The 16,194-nt window shown below is 47.5% G+C and overlaps 1 protein-coding gene across 2 annotated transcripts in view; it reads right to left on the bottom strand.

Annotated features, from left to right (window-relative positions):
* The window catches only part of MTHFD1 (methylenetetrahydrofolate dehydrogenase, cyclohydrolase and formyltetrahydrofolate synthetase 1), a 293,116-nt gene that overhangs the window by 56,539 nt on the left and 220,383 nt on the right, over positions 1 to 16,194 (bottom strand). For both annotated transcript variants that reach the window (XM_069207350.1, XM_069207351.1), the window contains 3 exons: positions 6,104 to 6,180; positions 4,472 to 4,612; positions 1,107 to 1,175 (listed from right to left, as the gene is read on the bottom strand). In XM_069207350.1, the coding sequence (XP_069063451.1) occupies positions 1,107 to 1,175; positions 4,472 to 4,612; positions 6,104 to 6,180 (287 nt within the window). The remainder of the gene's footprint in view (positions 1 to 1,106; positions 1,176 to 4,471; positions 4,613 to 6,103; positions 6,181 to 16,194) is intronic.

Consider the following 16,194-nt stretch of genomic DNA (forward strand, 5'->3'; position numbering starts at 1 on the left):
GTTGAGGTGAATAAGGATGCCCATGTTTGGCGATAGACGTAGGGATGTGCATCCTTGGCAGAAGTGGGTATGGGTGTGTCCGCTTGGTACTGCATGGTACTGATGCGGATGCCTCACAAAGAAGATCCCCATGTGCAAGCTTGGCAGGATATGGATGCACATTTTGTTGAGGTGAATACGGATGCTCATGTTTGGAAGATAGACGTAGAGATGTGCATGCTTGGAAGAGGTGGGTATGGATGTGTCCGCTTGGTAGTGGATGGTACTGATGTGGATACCTCGCAAAGATCCCCATGCGCAAGTTTGGCAGGATATGGAAATACACGTTTGGAGAGGTGATTACGGATTCATAGGCTTGGCAGGCAGAGACAATGATGTGAATGCCTGGCAGACATACAAATGTGCGTTTCTGACAGATGGAAATGTGGAAGTGCATACTTCCCAGAGAACATACAGATGAATTAACAGAGAAGTCCGATAGGAAATAAACTGGAAATCTACATTTAGGTTCTTCACTAATGAACAAGAAGTTTAAAGGACCTAGAGATTAAGGATCTGACCTAGAGTTTGGTGGGCAGGCTACTTCACAAATGTAACAGATAACTCTTCTGCCTCATTGTAACTGCCATAACATAAAATACACTATAATGAGGTGGCTGGCGTATTAGCCAAACTCTAAATCAGGCCCTGAGTTTTTCCTTTGTGCACACTGTATAAGTTACGAAAAATTGATAAATGAAACAGAATGGTCTAAATCAGTGGTTCCCAACCTTTTGACTTCTGTGGACCCCCACTTTATCATTACTGGAATCTGGGGACCCCCACTGAATCATAATTGCAATCCAGGGGCCCACCCACTGAGTCATTACTGAAGCTGGGGACCTAATCTGTTAATAATATTTGATTTTCTAAGCAGTCACTGACTCCCTGAGGAGGTTTCGTGGACCCCTAGGGGTCCCCGGACCACAGGTTGGGAACCACTGGTCTAAAAAGTATCAAAACAAGTTTTCAGACATTTTCGTCTGTAGGTCTCAGTCTAATACAGAACTCAACACATACAACATCAAACGGAATGGTTATAGAAGCTGCTGAATGACAATGCTCACCTCCAGCGTTTGCATAAGGTTTGGTTTCACTGCATCTTTCATGAGAACACAAAGTGCTCCACTTACGCCCTATAAGAATAAACATGAGACATTTGAACGTGTTTTTCCTCATCACAGAAGTGTCATCTCATTATCATGGCTAATATAATTTGTTTCAGGTCTAGAAATTTAAAGTCGGAGTCTTTCTAGAGCAATCCCCAGCCTGGGGTGTATTTTCCCCCCAATCACATGATCATAGTTTTTCAGGCTTCTCTCCATGTCTGATTTTGGCCCCATTACTCCCGCTAGCCAACCTCAGTGACTGAGCTTCATGGTTTCTCACTCTATCTCCACTAGCTCGATCTACTAGAGCAGTAAGCATTACTTAAACTTGTACTGTGAACAACCCCAAACCCCCTAAGCTGCCCTGTCCACCATCATCTTCCTCCTATGATAATTGCATGAAGATGCATCACAGAAAATAAAGTGAAACACAAACATTATAATTAGGCTTGGAATTTGGTTGAGGTTTTCTGAGGTTTGAATTTTCTATCTAGGTGACAACTGTTTCCAATGCACAGTGCAAGAGTGTCTTAAATAAACAAAATAAAAACAAGTACAGGGGTCAGAATGTTTTCTTAGGAGCATGCCACCAGTGCTGTCAAGTGCAAGGTCTGATGAGCACCAAGGTTGCCCCCGAATGGATTCAACCTCATGCGTCGGTCTTCCCCCCTCCAAACACTTCCTGTCTCTATCTCAATAATGCAGGATTTTTCATCTCTCTCACAGTTTTCCGGTCTTTTTTTTCCACATTCTTGCTTCCTTTTTCTTTCTCATGGTCAACGTCTGAGGAGGGAAAAATAAACCTCAGTGCCCACCACCAGCAAAAAAAGCAATCGCGCATTGCTGACACACGACTTAGACCCATGTAATAAACCTCGGGTGAGTCTTTAACCAGCAAGGCTACCTCTAAGTCCCTACATATGAAGCACATTTTGGAGGAATCTTACCGAATACGCTATAGCTTTTTTTGGGTCAACCGCACACACTGGCAATATTTGAAATGGATCAGCCCGAGATGAGCTGTTGTGATGATGAACCCAGGCCTGCTGTACAGGATTTATGCAGAAAATGGAAGTATTCCGGAAAACTCTTCAAAGAGGAGCCTGCCTGAGCACGTGTTTCCCTTTCTGGGTGATTGGGCACATTCAACAGAAAGTAGCAGTTTAGACTCAGCCAGAAACAAATGTCCATGAATGCACAGAAATGCCTGCACTGGCTGGCTGCATCCACGGGGACGAAGAGGGAAAAACAATAAAATACAAAATTATTAAAAAAAAAAAAATGTATGACCTTCACTCCTCTTCTTCCCTCCAGATGGTGTTGGTGTCCCAGCACTCCCTGGGATGCAGCACAGGCTACTGCCCCTCCCCCCCCCATGCAATCCTTGTGCTGCTCTCATACTATACCTAGCATGAGAGCAGCACCAGGATTGGTCTAAGCGCCTTGTTCTGCCACTCAGACACTGCACTGGGAGTCTCTGCAGTTTCTCCAACCCGGCTGTGTAACAGAAACCTAAGTGCGCTTGTGTGTTTGTCTGGCCGAAGACAGCTGGCCAAACAGACATGTGCACTTAGTGCACTCCACTCCTCCTCCCGTGGCCCAGCTCACTCCTCCGGTCACACAATGGCTGAGCCTGCAGCTGAAAACTGAAACGATAGTAAACTATCGTTTTATTTTTCAGCTGCTAGCTCTTAGCCGCCCCTGAATTTATTTCCAGTTTTTGCCTCTAAGGGCCAGCTGGGCGTTAGTAGGTTTATAGCTGTTATGTAAGCTTTTAATTACTCACTCTCATTATGGCCATTCACCTGCAACTTAGGTCCATTGTTTCAGGTTGTAATTAACAGCAGTTTTAACGCGTTATCATTACACATTTAAAAAGCAATTTACATTGTGTCAATATTAATAAAATCAATATATGTGAAATTTCATATGACGTAACTATTATTTACAGCACTAAAAAACGTTCGAATGGACAACTCCTTGTTAAAATCATATCTTCGAAAAATAATGTAGTGATCCTTCAAAAACAGACTTCAGTGTATTTAATCAGGGTATACTGCTTGTGCAGTTGCTCTGCAAAAGCATTATTTCCAGCTGCCAATGGCTATGCTGGCCTGGTCATTCCTGTTTTGAGTGCTGCAAGCAAGAACCTGTAATTAGGGGATGACGTAATCGTATAGGTCACAGCAGGAGGACACAATTCGTTTAGAGCATTCCACAAAGTGAATTCAGAGAAATACAAAATAATCATGTGATATTGGATCGGTAGGAAACATTATAAGACACAGCCTTCAGTGGATCCTCACCATTCGGATGTTCCAATACAGCATTAGCAAAACTTGTGAAGGGCATTATCGTGGGATAACTGCCTTGCACCATCCTGAGATGAAGCCAATGACACAAGTGGGGTGGAAGAGTGATTATCTGAGTTCCAATCCCTCTAGGACAACCTTTTAAACTATCGAAAAACATCATGCTGTGCTTGTTGAGAAAAGCCATGGCTTTAATAATAAAAAAAAAGCCCCCATGGGCCATGTGCTTTTCGCCTAATGTACTTGTTGAGCAGTTTAAGGTAATACATCGTGTATGTGCCATCACAACGGGTAAACTCCAGACTAAGTAAGAAGCAAAAAGAAGACATGTAAGAGTATGATTCTGATTGGCTGGTGGGACATTAGTACATCAGAGAAACACTGTGAAAAGGAGTCCTTCCTTTCTATATATTGTCCTCTCTATGACCAAGTTGATTGCTCAGCACTGAATGAACACTACAGGAAACCACAGCCACTGAAGGCTACCGATTGCAGGGCAGACCGGAAATGCCAGCAAAATGCATCCAGTTGCACTGTAGACTGCAGCACAAGCTTTTACTCCAACAGCTATAAGTAGCCCACAATTCTTCTAAGTTCATCTACCACAGTCAACTGAGAACATTTCCGAAGAGGTACTCTGAGCACCCTAGACTCAATCTGAAACGATTATAATTGATGAAGATGTACTGGTCATGTGGACTGCCCAAGTCTTGATCTGGAGTAAACCCTGGCATAACTGGCTCTACATTCAATTATACCAAGCTATGGAGTACAACGCGACCTCACATGAGAAATACTGTAATGTAGGATGTACAAGATTAGCCAAAGCTCCTTGTAATCTGCATTAATGACGAATATAGTTTCAAGATGGTGGATGTACCCGACCCTGGGGTAAAAGGTAGAGGCTCTTAATGAAATATAAAATCAACGCAACATTGTAACACACTCATTTTTGGGTGCTGCAATTGGATAATGAGTCAAGCATTATGTGGGAGTTTTTTTTCACTGTACCAAATCTTCTGCAGTAATGGGTTCCCCTTGCTTGCTCGACGCCACCACCATCTTCCCCAGGCGGCTCCGCATATCCTCAAGGCCGTCCGTGAGTGCCAAGACCGCCATGATTTCGCTAGCCACAGTGATGTCAAACTGAGTCTGGAGAGACAAAATGAAACGTTTATTCACCTTCATAGCAGTGGATGTCCTTTCCTTTAAACATGGAAACTTACTAACAGTCGACTGTTGACATAAGGAGTATACGATACGCTTTCATAATTGAAGTGTAGTATATATCTGGAAAACAAATGAAAACGATTCAACACTAGCATGCTCACCCCCAGGGCAGCCTAGGGACACCAAATGTTGGGGAGATGACAAGCCTGCTGCTCCAACAGCAATCAGCATCTTTCCCCAACCTAATATCCTCCACCCTTCCCAAGTATATTTTGTCTTCCTCTCGGTTTCCCCAAAAAATGTGAGAACAGAAGTTAGAGCTGTGGTCCACGGCAGCTCCTCTGGCTATGGGCACTCAACAGATCTGCACTCGGTGGCACAGACAGAGGACCAGCATATGAACTACTCACACTTTAAGGGAAGGGGGGGGGGGGGGGGGGTCAGACTGCTACTTGGGCCTGCACAGTGTGTAAGTGCTACTGCTAATAGTACATACTGCTGAACATGTACTAAGTTTATCATTACTTATATGCAGGGTCCCTGGAATTATGTGGCACGGAAGGACCAAATCATGCAGCAGGTTTGACTAAATTATGCAGCAAGAAAAGGCAAGTTATGCAACAGAATGTGGCACAATTTGTGATAGTAGTGCCCCATTATTGTATCATTTTTTACACATGGTAACACTATAGGGGAAGAGGTTTCACTTCATAGTACCAGCCTGACGCTCAAACACAGCAATAGCAACAGAAAGGCGACCAGTGAAACTTACTGAAGTCCTTCCACTGCGCAGCAACACGCGTTGCAGCATTTTTTGTAACGTTTGATCCATTGGAGCTAGAAACAATTGTTTTTGTTAAAATCTCCATATCATGCAATGGATGGTGAGCCATGTGACATATGAGGCAAATCTACAAATATGTGGAAAATGAAAGGAATGCAAAATCGCATTATTTAGCGGCCCCGCTTTTATGGTTCAAGCTATCAGCCAATTAAAAAAAGAAGGTGTGTATGCAGTCATGAGATACATGGACTAGCAGTATGCAGTTATGTCTAACGAGTCTAGTTATAAAATGTGCCCTATGTTCTTCGACCCCAATCATATTTGACACTAACGAAACATAGCGACAATAACGTCTACAGAAGTACACTAGTACTGCCAGACAACTCATGGAAAATATGCTTCAGGACTGCACCCTGCGAGGAACCATTTGAGGCCAATCCCATATCTGAGGTGGGAAGGTAACTGGGTAGTCTGCCTGAAGACAGCGGTACCTTGTTAAGCACTGCTCAATAATTTAGAAAATGGAGGCGCGAGTACAAATCTACATTTCTATTGCTGTTGTGCGTCACACCTTTATACACAGATTTCGAAAGTGAGAAAGTGAAAGAAATAGCACCTCTATACGAAGCAATTAGGAAGGCACAGTTACAGTATTCATGTTTTAACAGGGAAAAAAGTAGAGTATTTACCGTTCTGGTGAAACCTCGCTCAGTTGCAGACTGTCCTATGGTAATTTTCCGAAGAAATCGGTCATTGGTATCCAGCACTGCAGGCAGAATAGATAAAAATCTTGGAGTAATGACAGCCAATTTTGTATTCTGAGCCATGCCGTCCCTTACAGAAGGTGAGGATTTAATAACTTCATCATCATACTACATATTATGACCATGCACGGATTAGAGTTGGATTAATATGTACAGCACCAAGATGCTGACAGTTACTTTCAGACTTTTCTTCACTTCCACTTTTTGATCATGTGAATATACACTTGGACCCAATCCTATTTCTCAACAGAGCCTGCGAACAGATGGGAAAGGAATAGCAGTTCTGTGAGGATTTCTGACTTCAGCAGTCCTGTTTATTACAACCTTTAAACAAGCATTTGCAATGTAACCGGTCTCGCGTTCGCTTGAGCTAGTGCAATTAGCATTGTAAACTACTAACCGGACTTTTCTTGCCACATAAATTGAAAATGAAAATAAAACAGTTTCACCTAGCTAACTGGACTTTTTTTGCCATATAAACTGAAAAGTAAATGTTTCACATAAGCGAGCTGATGGCCGCCGTCAGTGCAAAGCAGACACAGAAAGGGAAATAAAAGTTTACTCTTAGTGAAACCTATCGTCAAAGTGCAATTATCCATGTAACCGGCAAAAGTGCAATTAACTATGTAACAGGGTCGATGTCATGCAAAGCGCTCGACTTCTGCCCAGCGAGATCGCGCTGTGAAAAAAGAGAAAATGTAGTCCAGAAACCGGATGGAAAACGTGGAGCCTCGTATGTTTTCAGTACTTGTTCGCTGCGCTCGATGAGGGCTAATCACCGGAAAAGGCATGACTTATGCATGCCTTTCACTAATGAAAGCAAGCATATTTTAAAAGGCAAGCTCACAAACCAATGAAAGAAACTGACGTGACATGGGCATGGTTTGAAGCCCAAAGAGAGATTACAACACGGGACGGCGCGCTTTGCGCTCCCCCATAAAAAAACATACCATGATTTTATTGAGTTTTAGTAAATTTCCTTGGGCATCCTTTACTTTGATAAACTGTCTATTCAGATGTCATGCTCCTGTCCATGTTTCGGCACAAGTCCTTGATGGCTAGTGGATGTACAAACCAGCATGCCGGTCTGGTCAATTCATCCCATACATCCAAAAGCATTATCTTAACTTCCATGCTGGTCTTGATATTAAGTAACCTCAACCATCGAGTCTCTACCATGCTTCACAATCCTTAAATTACTGGGCAGTTCCATCATGTGTGGCGGAAATATCCTCTTTCGCCAAATCCTCTGAGACATTGGTCAAACATATTTGCACCAGTAAGCCTTCAATTGAGATCATATGTGGTACATTTTGGGCAAATGTTAAAGCTGGACCAGCAGAAAACCTGCCTTTATTGTGGTTGTTCTAGGTACACACATGGCCTCTTTTGTTTCTGTGTCAGCTAGGCTACCCAGATCACATTCTCATCTATCTCTTAACCGACCTATACCATACGAAGTATTGTTAATTATGGTCTTGTAAATGAGTGATACTACTTTAGCCAGTTTATCATCAACAAATGCTGTTTTCTTTTGGGGGAGGGGGGCTAAAGAGGGGCACTCTGCGGCAAAGGCACAGTCTTTCAGCACCACTAAATCGATACCCAATAATACGGTTAGAAGTAGAAATCTGGCACTGGGAAGAGGACATTTTGCAGAGTGTATTTGTATCTCGGCAAGGATATCATCGTAAAGAGGGCAGCTCTTCCCAGTAGGGATGGGGGAGTCACCGTCAGTGCTCCACACCCCTTTTGAATTTATCTAGGGAATTTAAAATGGGCATGTCACCCAAGGTCTAGTGTCCATTCTGTGACAAGGAACACCACTCAATTACCCAGTTTATGTGGAACCCAGAGTACTTCCCCATATAACTTAAACATTCTGCGGACCCCCACTATGGAGGCAATTGGGTTAGCCAGATAAATAATTATGTCACCCGCATAGAGCTAGATCCTCGAGTCACACCCTTAGGCTCATCACCAGGGCATCTCCTTTTAATCAGTATGCCAGAAGTTCCAATACAATGGCAAAGCAAAAGTGGGTTCTCCAGCCCCTAGCCAATGGAAAGAAACCTGATAACTAGTCACTGGCCCACATTCTTGCCATGGATTTAGTGTACAGTAGGTTGTTAGGAATCTTGGGGATATATCCTTAGTCTACGGATTTAGACTCCCTAACCCAATAAAACAAGGAATGAGTCCAACATTCTATGTATGGGAAAGCCAGGTTGGGTTTACTGCAGACGTAAAATGCTGGCACTCCGGTTCTGCATATACTGTGCAACTCAAGAGATGGCATGTATTTTGATCACTGCCAACAGACATGTAAGAATAGACAAGGGGCATCGACCACCCTGCTCAGACTTAGGGCCTGATTACGACCTTGGCGGATGGGATACTCCGTCACAAACATTATATCCCGCTCCCCGTTTTACAAGTTCAATAAGATATAATGGAACTTGTACTATGACGGGCAGGATATCTGTCACGTTTGTGACGGATTATCCCATTCCCCAAGGTCATAAGCAGGCGCTCAGAGGGGAGAACACGCCAAGTTATGGTCGCAGGGCTGACTGTGGACGCTGAGGAGCACTGAGGTGCCAGTGGACTGGGAGAGGCCATGCTGTCAGGCAGTAGTGTATAGGGATGTTGGGGTAGTCCTGACATCTGTGGCTCCCTTTTACACAGCTGGCTGGGCATGAAGGCCAAAAAATCACCACCTACTTGAGTGTTTTGTGGTTTAGGACTGCAGCCCTAGTTGGACTGCAATTGTCAGAAGTATTGAGTTTTCTAATACCCCGAGGTTTAGGTGCAGTATGGCGAATCACTGGCATTGTGCTGTGAGGGTGTTTACCGGGGGGGAGAGAAGAGTGGGAGGTGGGACGATAAACACGGGCAGACACACCTATAGCAACGATGCAGAGCGCAAACACCACAATCAGGGTGAGAAGACTCCCTGTCTGTATATCATTGCCCTTGCAGAGGCAACCTGAACCAACATGACAATGTATAGTGTCCACACAAATGCATTTCACATAGTTACATGGAATGTCAGAGGTCTTAATGCCTCTACTAAATGCCACAGGGTGCACACTTATCTCCGAAGGCAAGGCATCCAGGTTGCCATGTTCCCCGAGACATAGTTGACTGAAGAGGAAGCACACAAGCTGAAACTGAAATGGAAGGGACAGATGTATTCCTTGAAGTACTCCGCCTATGCGAGAGCGGTCACAGTATGCGTGGGCCCGGGCGTACCTTTCCAGGGTCAACATAAGCAAGCAGACGGAGAGGGCCGATTTGTTCTCCTGAATGGGCTATTAGATGGCAAGAAAATATACCTGTTGAACTCGTATCCACCCAGCACTGATGCTAAAACATTTTATTGGACTTTACTGCTCCCATATATAGATTTCCCACTTATTTAGGGCTGTGACTTCAACTGCATCTTAGATGGGAAAATGGACAGGTGCCCGGCCAGACAGCATACAAAACCGCAGATGACAGCTGTGCTAGTAGAGGTCACAAACCGACTAAGGTGCATTGACATATGGCACGCTCATTACCCTACACACACACTACTCGTGCTACTAAGTATGGCAAAATACACACAGCAGACTAGATCACATATTGGTGACTATGGAACTCTGTGCCAGAATACAAAGCACCAAATACCTCAAGATTTCTTTCAGACCATCACCCACTGCTGTTGACGTATCCAGGTGGTGACGGAAGAGCTAAATATATCTCATAGCAACTATACCCAGAGGCTTGAAGGCTAAGACCTTTCGCTCAGAGATTACAAGGGCCATAAAGGATTATCATGAACACAATTGGGGGGATCTACAGACACATGGGCAACTGAATAGGAGGCCCCAAAGGTGGTGGTGAAGGGGGAGTGCATGTCTAAGATATAGGACATTCGAAAAGAGCTGACACGCAAAGTGGCGCAAAAGGAGATGAGTCAGGCAGAGATCCAGGCCCACGAATGGGAGGATCGAACTCCATCAGGGTCCCTCCTGACCACAGGCCATGAAAGAGCGACCCTATGTGATATCTTGGATAAGCACACCCTCTGAGAATACAGACAGAAGCTACATGCATAGGGAGACAAGTCTGGGTGACTGCTTGCCTAAAACGAGAAGCCCCCTCCTAACTAATATTCTCTTTAAATAGAATAGATGGAAAATGGGCAGTGACACAGAGCGGAATAAACGAGAACCTAGCCTCATGTTTATAGGAAACTATCCCAGGCACTGCTTGGAGACTTTTGGAGTGGTCTTGCTATACCTAGATTCCTGGGAGAAGAAAATGGACACCTGGAGGCGGAAGACACATGAGAGGCCATCAAAGGTTCAACCACGGGAGACACCAGGAGGGGATGGCTATCCAACTGAGTTTTATCAAGTTTATTCTGAGATACAGATAGACTACCAGAGTTATATCTAGAGGCCTTTTGAGTTCGCACTTTCAATCAATCAATCAATCATATTTATACAGTGCGCTACTCACCCGTGAGGGTCTCAAGACGCTTGGGGGGGGGGGGGGGTGTCACTGCTGCTCGAAGAGCCAGGTCTTGAGCCGCCTCCGGAAAGGCGAGGTGGTTCTGAGGTGGACGGGGGGGAGGAATTCCACGTCTTGGCTGCCAGGTAGGAGAAGGATTTCCCACCTGCCGTGGTACGGCGGATGCGAGGGACGGCGGCGAGGGCGAGGCTGGTGGATCGAAGTTGACGGGTGGGCGTGTAAAAGGTGAGGCGACGGTTGAGGTATTCGGGGCCCTTGTTGTGGAGGGCTTTGTGTGCGTGGGTAAGGAGCCTGAAGGTGATCCTTTTGTTGACGGGTAGCCAGTGCATGTGTCTCAGGTGGGCGGAGATGTGGCTGTGGCGGGGTACGTCAAGGATGAGGCATGCAGAGGCGTTTTGTATTCGCTGAAGAAGTTTCTGGAGTTTTGCGGTGATTCCTGCGTATAGGGTGTTTCCGTAGTCCAGACGGCTTGTGTGGCCGTGAGGGCGTGGGTCACAGTTTTTCTGGTGTCGGCGGGGATCCAGCGGAAGATCTTTCGGAGCATGCAGAGTGTGAGGAAGCAAGAAGACGAGACGGCGTTGACTTGCTTGGTCATGGTGAGAAGGGGGTCCAGGATGAATCCGAGGTTGCGTGCGTGGTCTGAGGGGGTTGGTGCGGTGCACAGGGCCGTGGGCCACCAGGAATCATCCCAGGCGGACGTTTAGTTTCCGAGGATGAGGACTTCCGTCTTGTCTGAGTTCAGCTTCAGACGGCTGAGTTTCATCCATTCTGCGACGTCTTTCATTCCATCCTGCAGGTTGGTTTTGGCGGTGGCTGGGTCTTTGGTGAGGGAGAGTATCAGCTGGGTGTCGTCGGCGTAGGAGATGATGTTGATGTTGTGTTTGCGTGCCATGTCGGCGAGGGGGCTCATGTAGACATTGAAGAGAGTAGGGCTGAGCAAGGAGCCCTGTGGGACGTCGCAGATGATCTCAGTGGGATCCGAGCGGAAAGGCAGGAGGTAGACTCTTTGGGAGCGGTCAGAGAGAAAGGAGGCGATCCAGTCCAGGGCCTGTCCTTGGATACCAGTGGAGCGGAGGCGGGTTATTAGGGTGCAGTGGCAGACGGTGTAGAAGGCAGCCGAGAGGTCGAGGAAGACGAGGGCGGCTGTTTCTCCGTTGTCCAGCATGGTTCGGATGTATCAGTGACTGCGATGAGGGCGGTTTCCGTGCTGTGGTTGGCCCGAAAACCGTATTGGGAGGGGTCGAGCAGGTTGTTGTCTTCGAGGAAGATGGTCAGTTGTTTGTTGATGGCCTTCTCGATGACTTTGGCCGGGAAGGGGAGGAGCGAGATGGGGCGGAAGTTCTTTAGGTCGCTGGGGTCCGCCGTGGGTTTCTTCAGGAGAGCGTTGACTTCCGCATGTTTCCAGCTCTCGGGGAAGGTGGCAGATGAAAACGAGCTGTTGATGATGGTCTGGAGATAGGGGGCGATGCTGGCGTCGGCTTTGTTGAAGATGTAATGTGGGCAAGGGTCCGAGGAGGCACCGGAGTGGATGGTGTTCATGGTAGTTTTGGTCTCTTCGGCGCTGATGGGTGTCCAGGCATTGAGGGTGACGGCTGGGGCTGTGGGTTCCGTGGTGGTCGGCGGGATCTGTGGACCGAAGCTGTCGTGTAGGTCGGTGATCTTTCGATGGAAGAAGGTAGCGAGGGAGTTGCAGAGTTCTTGTGAGGGCGTGATGGAGTTGGAGCTGGCGTTGGGATTGGAGAACTCTTTGACGATGTTGAAGAGTTCTTTGCTGTTGTGGGTGTTCTTGTCTAGTCTCTCTTTGAAGGATGCTCTTTTGGTGGCGCGGATCAGCTGGTGGTGTTCGCGGGTGGCAAGTTTGAGGGCTGACATGTTTTCTGCGGTGTGTTCTTTGCGCCAGGTTTTCTCGAGGGTACGGCAGGTTTTCTTGGATTCTTTGAGGGCGTCTGTGAACCATTGAGGTTTCCTGGTGTTGGTCTGTCTTGGGAGGCGTCTGAGGGGGGCGAGGTTGTCAGCGCAGTTGGTGATCCACTGTGTGAGGCTGAGGGCTGCGTTGTTGGCGTCGGAGGTGATGGTAGGTTGGTTGTGGTTGAGAGTGGAGAGTAGCTGTTCTGCGGAGATTTTGTTCCAAGGTCTGCGTGAGATCGGTTGTGTGCGGAGGTGGAGAGTCTTGTGTCTGAAGGTGAAGTGGACACATCTGTGGTCGGTCCAGTGTATTTCGGAGGAGTGGCTGAAGGATACGTGGTTGCTGGCGGAGAAGATGGGGTTGAGCGTGTGTCCAGCGATGTGGGTGGAGGTGTTCACCAGTTGCTTGAGGCCAAGGTTGGCGAGGTTGTCGAGCAGGGTGGTAGTGTTGGTGTTGTTGTTCTGCTCCAGGTGGAAGTTCAGGTCTCCGAGGAGGATGTAGTCTGGCGAGGCTAGGACGTGCGGGGAGATGAAGTCTGTGATGGATTCGCTGAATAGGGCACGTGGTCCAGGGGGCCTGTAGACAAGGGTTCCTCTGAGGGTGGTCCTGGGGTCGGTGTGGATCTGGAAGTGCATGTGTTCGGCGGCGAGGGGGGTGTCTTCGGTGGAGGTAGTGACGTTGATGGAGCTCTTGTATAGGATGCCGATTCCTCCTCTGACTTGGTTGGTGCGGTCTTTCCTGGCGATCTTGTAGCCGTCGGGAATGGCTATGGCGATGTCGGGGCCGATGAAGCGTTCATCCAGGTCTCAGTGATGAAGGAGACGTCCGGTGCGGTAGAATCCAGGAGGTCCCATAGTTCAATGGCGTGCTTGTGGACGGAGCGTGCGTTGATGAAGATGCACTTGAGGTGGTTGTTGGCGTGTGGGCTGGTGGACGGGGTGCAGTCGCGGTGGAAGGTATGCTTGCAGGTTTGACAGGCGAAGGGTCCGTGAGTGCGTTTCGGGCTGGCTTGATAGCAGGTTGTGGTACGTCCCGGGTTGAGTGCGTGGAGGGAGGCGGCGTCGTAGCAGTGCTGGGGGTTTTGGGGGCACTGGGGGCCAGGGGTTCTGGCGCTGGGCGCGGTCCAAGCGCGGATGGGCGCAGACAGGCTTGCCTTTGGAGCGCCCGCTGCGCGTGGCTGCGCAGCGGCCACCATAAGAGGGAGGTGGGGGGGAGGAGGGGTCAGCTGGGGGCAGGAGGGAGGGCGACGAATGGGGGCAGGGGGGTGCGGAGCCGCACGGGTGGCAGGGGCGGGAAAGCAGAGGGCAGGGGGCGGGAGCAGAAAAAAGGAGAGAAAGTGGGAAGAAAAGGGGAAAAACACAGAAGACAGAAGAAAAACAAAGGAGCTGGACAAAGAAGACAGAAGAAAAACGAAGGAGCTGGACAAAGAAGGCAGAAGAAAAACGAGGAGCTGGACAAAGAAGACAGAAGAAAAACGAGGAGCTGGACAAAGAAGGAGAGCACAGAAGACAGAAGAAAAACGAAGGAGCCGGACAAAGAAGGAGAGCACAGAAGACAGAAGAAAAACGAAGGAGCTGGACAAAGAAGACAGAAGAAAAACGAAGGAGCTGGACAAAGAAGACAGAAAAAAAAACGAGGAGCTGGACGACAGAAGAAAAACGAAGGGGCTGGACAAAAGACAGAAGAAAAACGAGGAGCTGGACAAAGAAGGAGAGCACAGAAAGAAAAACGAAGGAGCTGGACAAAGAAGACAGAAGAAAAACGAGGAGCTGGACAAAGAAGGAGAGCACAGAAAGAAAAACGAAGGAGCTGGACAAAGAAGACAAGAAAAACGAGGAGCTGGACAAAGAAGGAGAGCACAGAAGACAGAAGAAAAACGAGGAGCTGGACAAAGAAGACAGAAGAAAAACGAAGGGGCTGGACAAAGAAGACAGAAGAAAACGAGGAGCTGGACAAAGAAGACAGAAGAAAACGAGGAGCTGGACAAAGAAGGTGAGCACAGAAGACAAGAAAAACGAAGGAGCTGGACAAAGACGACAAGAAAAACGAGGAGCTGGACAAAGAAGACAAGAAAAACGAAGGAGCTGGACAAAGAAGACAGAAGAAAACGAGGAGCTGGACAAAGAAGGAGAGCACAGAAGACAGAAGAAAAACGAAGGAGCTGGACAAAGAAGACAGAAGAAAAACGAAGGGGCTGGACAAAGAAGACAGAAGAAAAACGAAGGAGCTGGACAAAGAAGACAGAAGAAAACGAGGAGCTGGACAAAGAAGGTGAGCACAGAAGACAAGAAAAACGAAGGAGCTGGACAAAGAAGACAAGAAAAACGAGGAGCTGGACAAAGAAGGAGAGCACAGAAGACAGAAGAAAAACGAAGGAGCTGGACAAAGAAGACAGAAGAAAAACGAAGGAGCTGGACAAAGAAGACAGAAGAAAAACGAGGAGCTGGACAGGGGAGAGCGCAAGGAGCACTTACGGTCCTGCTGGAGGTGGCAGGGGCCTGGGCAGGTGGAGCTGCAGTGGCGGGGGAAGCGACCTACCCTAGGGTCAAGGGTCGCTTGACTACAACTTCTTATGTGCCCCTTTCAATGCTGAATGTAGGCATAAAGATGCTGCCCGCGTGACAGGCTCCAGACTTCTACCTAAAGTATGGGAGCTCGTCCATGCCGATCAGTGTGAGTTAATTCCTGGACGTAACACCACAATAAACCTATGGTGCCTTTGACATGTTCTGACATTTATGAGAGGCATGCAACTGGTGGAGCCCTTGTGGCTCCTGACATTGATAAGGCATTTGATTCCCTCAGCTATGAAGATATGTTTGTGGTCCTAGCAGGGATCAGATTTGGCCCTAACATTTTAAAATGGATACGACTTCTCTACACCAACCAGAGAGCAAGGATCTGGTCAGGTGGCAGTCTTTTCTTGCTGTGGAACAAAGAAATGGGCACAAAACAGCGATGTCCTCTGTATCTATTGCTGTTTGCCCTGGCAATGGATTCCCGGCCATACAATTGCGTTTGTGCCATGCAAGTGGGAGAGACATCTCATGTTGCTTCTATGCATGCAGACAACACCCTATTATATTTGACCCGACCAGAAAAGTCGATCCCAGTACTTTTTCAGGAACTAGAATTCTTTGAGGAGGTGTCTATCTACACCGTCCTGAGGTTGGGATCCCTCACATTATGGTATCTAGGCATATGGGTGGCTGACTCTGCGACTAGCTACTATCAGCAGAATAGGGAAGGGTTGTGAGGGGCCTACTGACCTCAATTGCATTTTGGAACACACTCCCCCTCTATAATGGGAAGAGTGGCGCTTGCAAGAATGGTCTTACTACCCAGATGTCTTTATGCACTCCAAAACACACCTGATACAGGAAAGGACCTTCCAAGAACTGGATAGTCTCTTGGTCTCCTTAAGTCTGCGTGGGAGGAAGGAGCAGGGTTGGACTAGAGGTCATGAAACTGAGAAGAGAGAAGGGAGGACTTGGCCTCCAGGACCTCGAGCTTTATTATATGGCATTGCAACTACAACATGCAGTAAAGAGGTGTGATGATGAGTCATACTGGGAGACCCACCTTCAGG

This window comes from Pleurodeles waltl, chromosome 9, assembly GCF_031143425.1.
Source record: "Pleurodeles waltl isolate 20211129_DDA chromosome 9, aPleWal1.hap1.20221129, whole genome shotgun sequence".
NCBI classification, from domain to species: Eukaryota; Metazoa; Chordata; class Amphibia; order Caudata; family Salamandridae; genus Pleurodeles; species Pleurodeles waltl.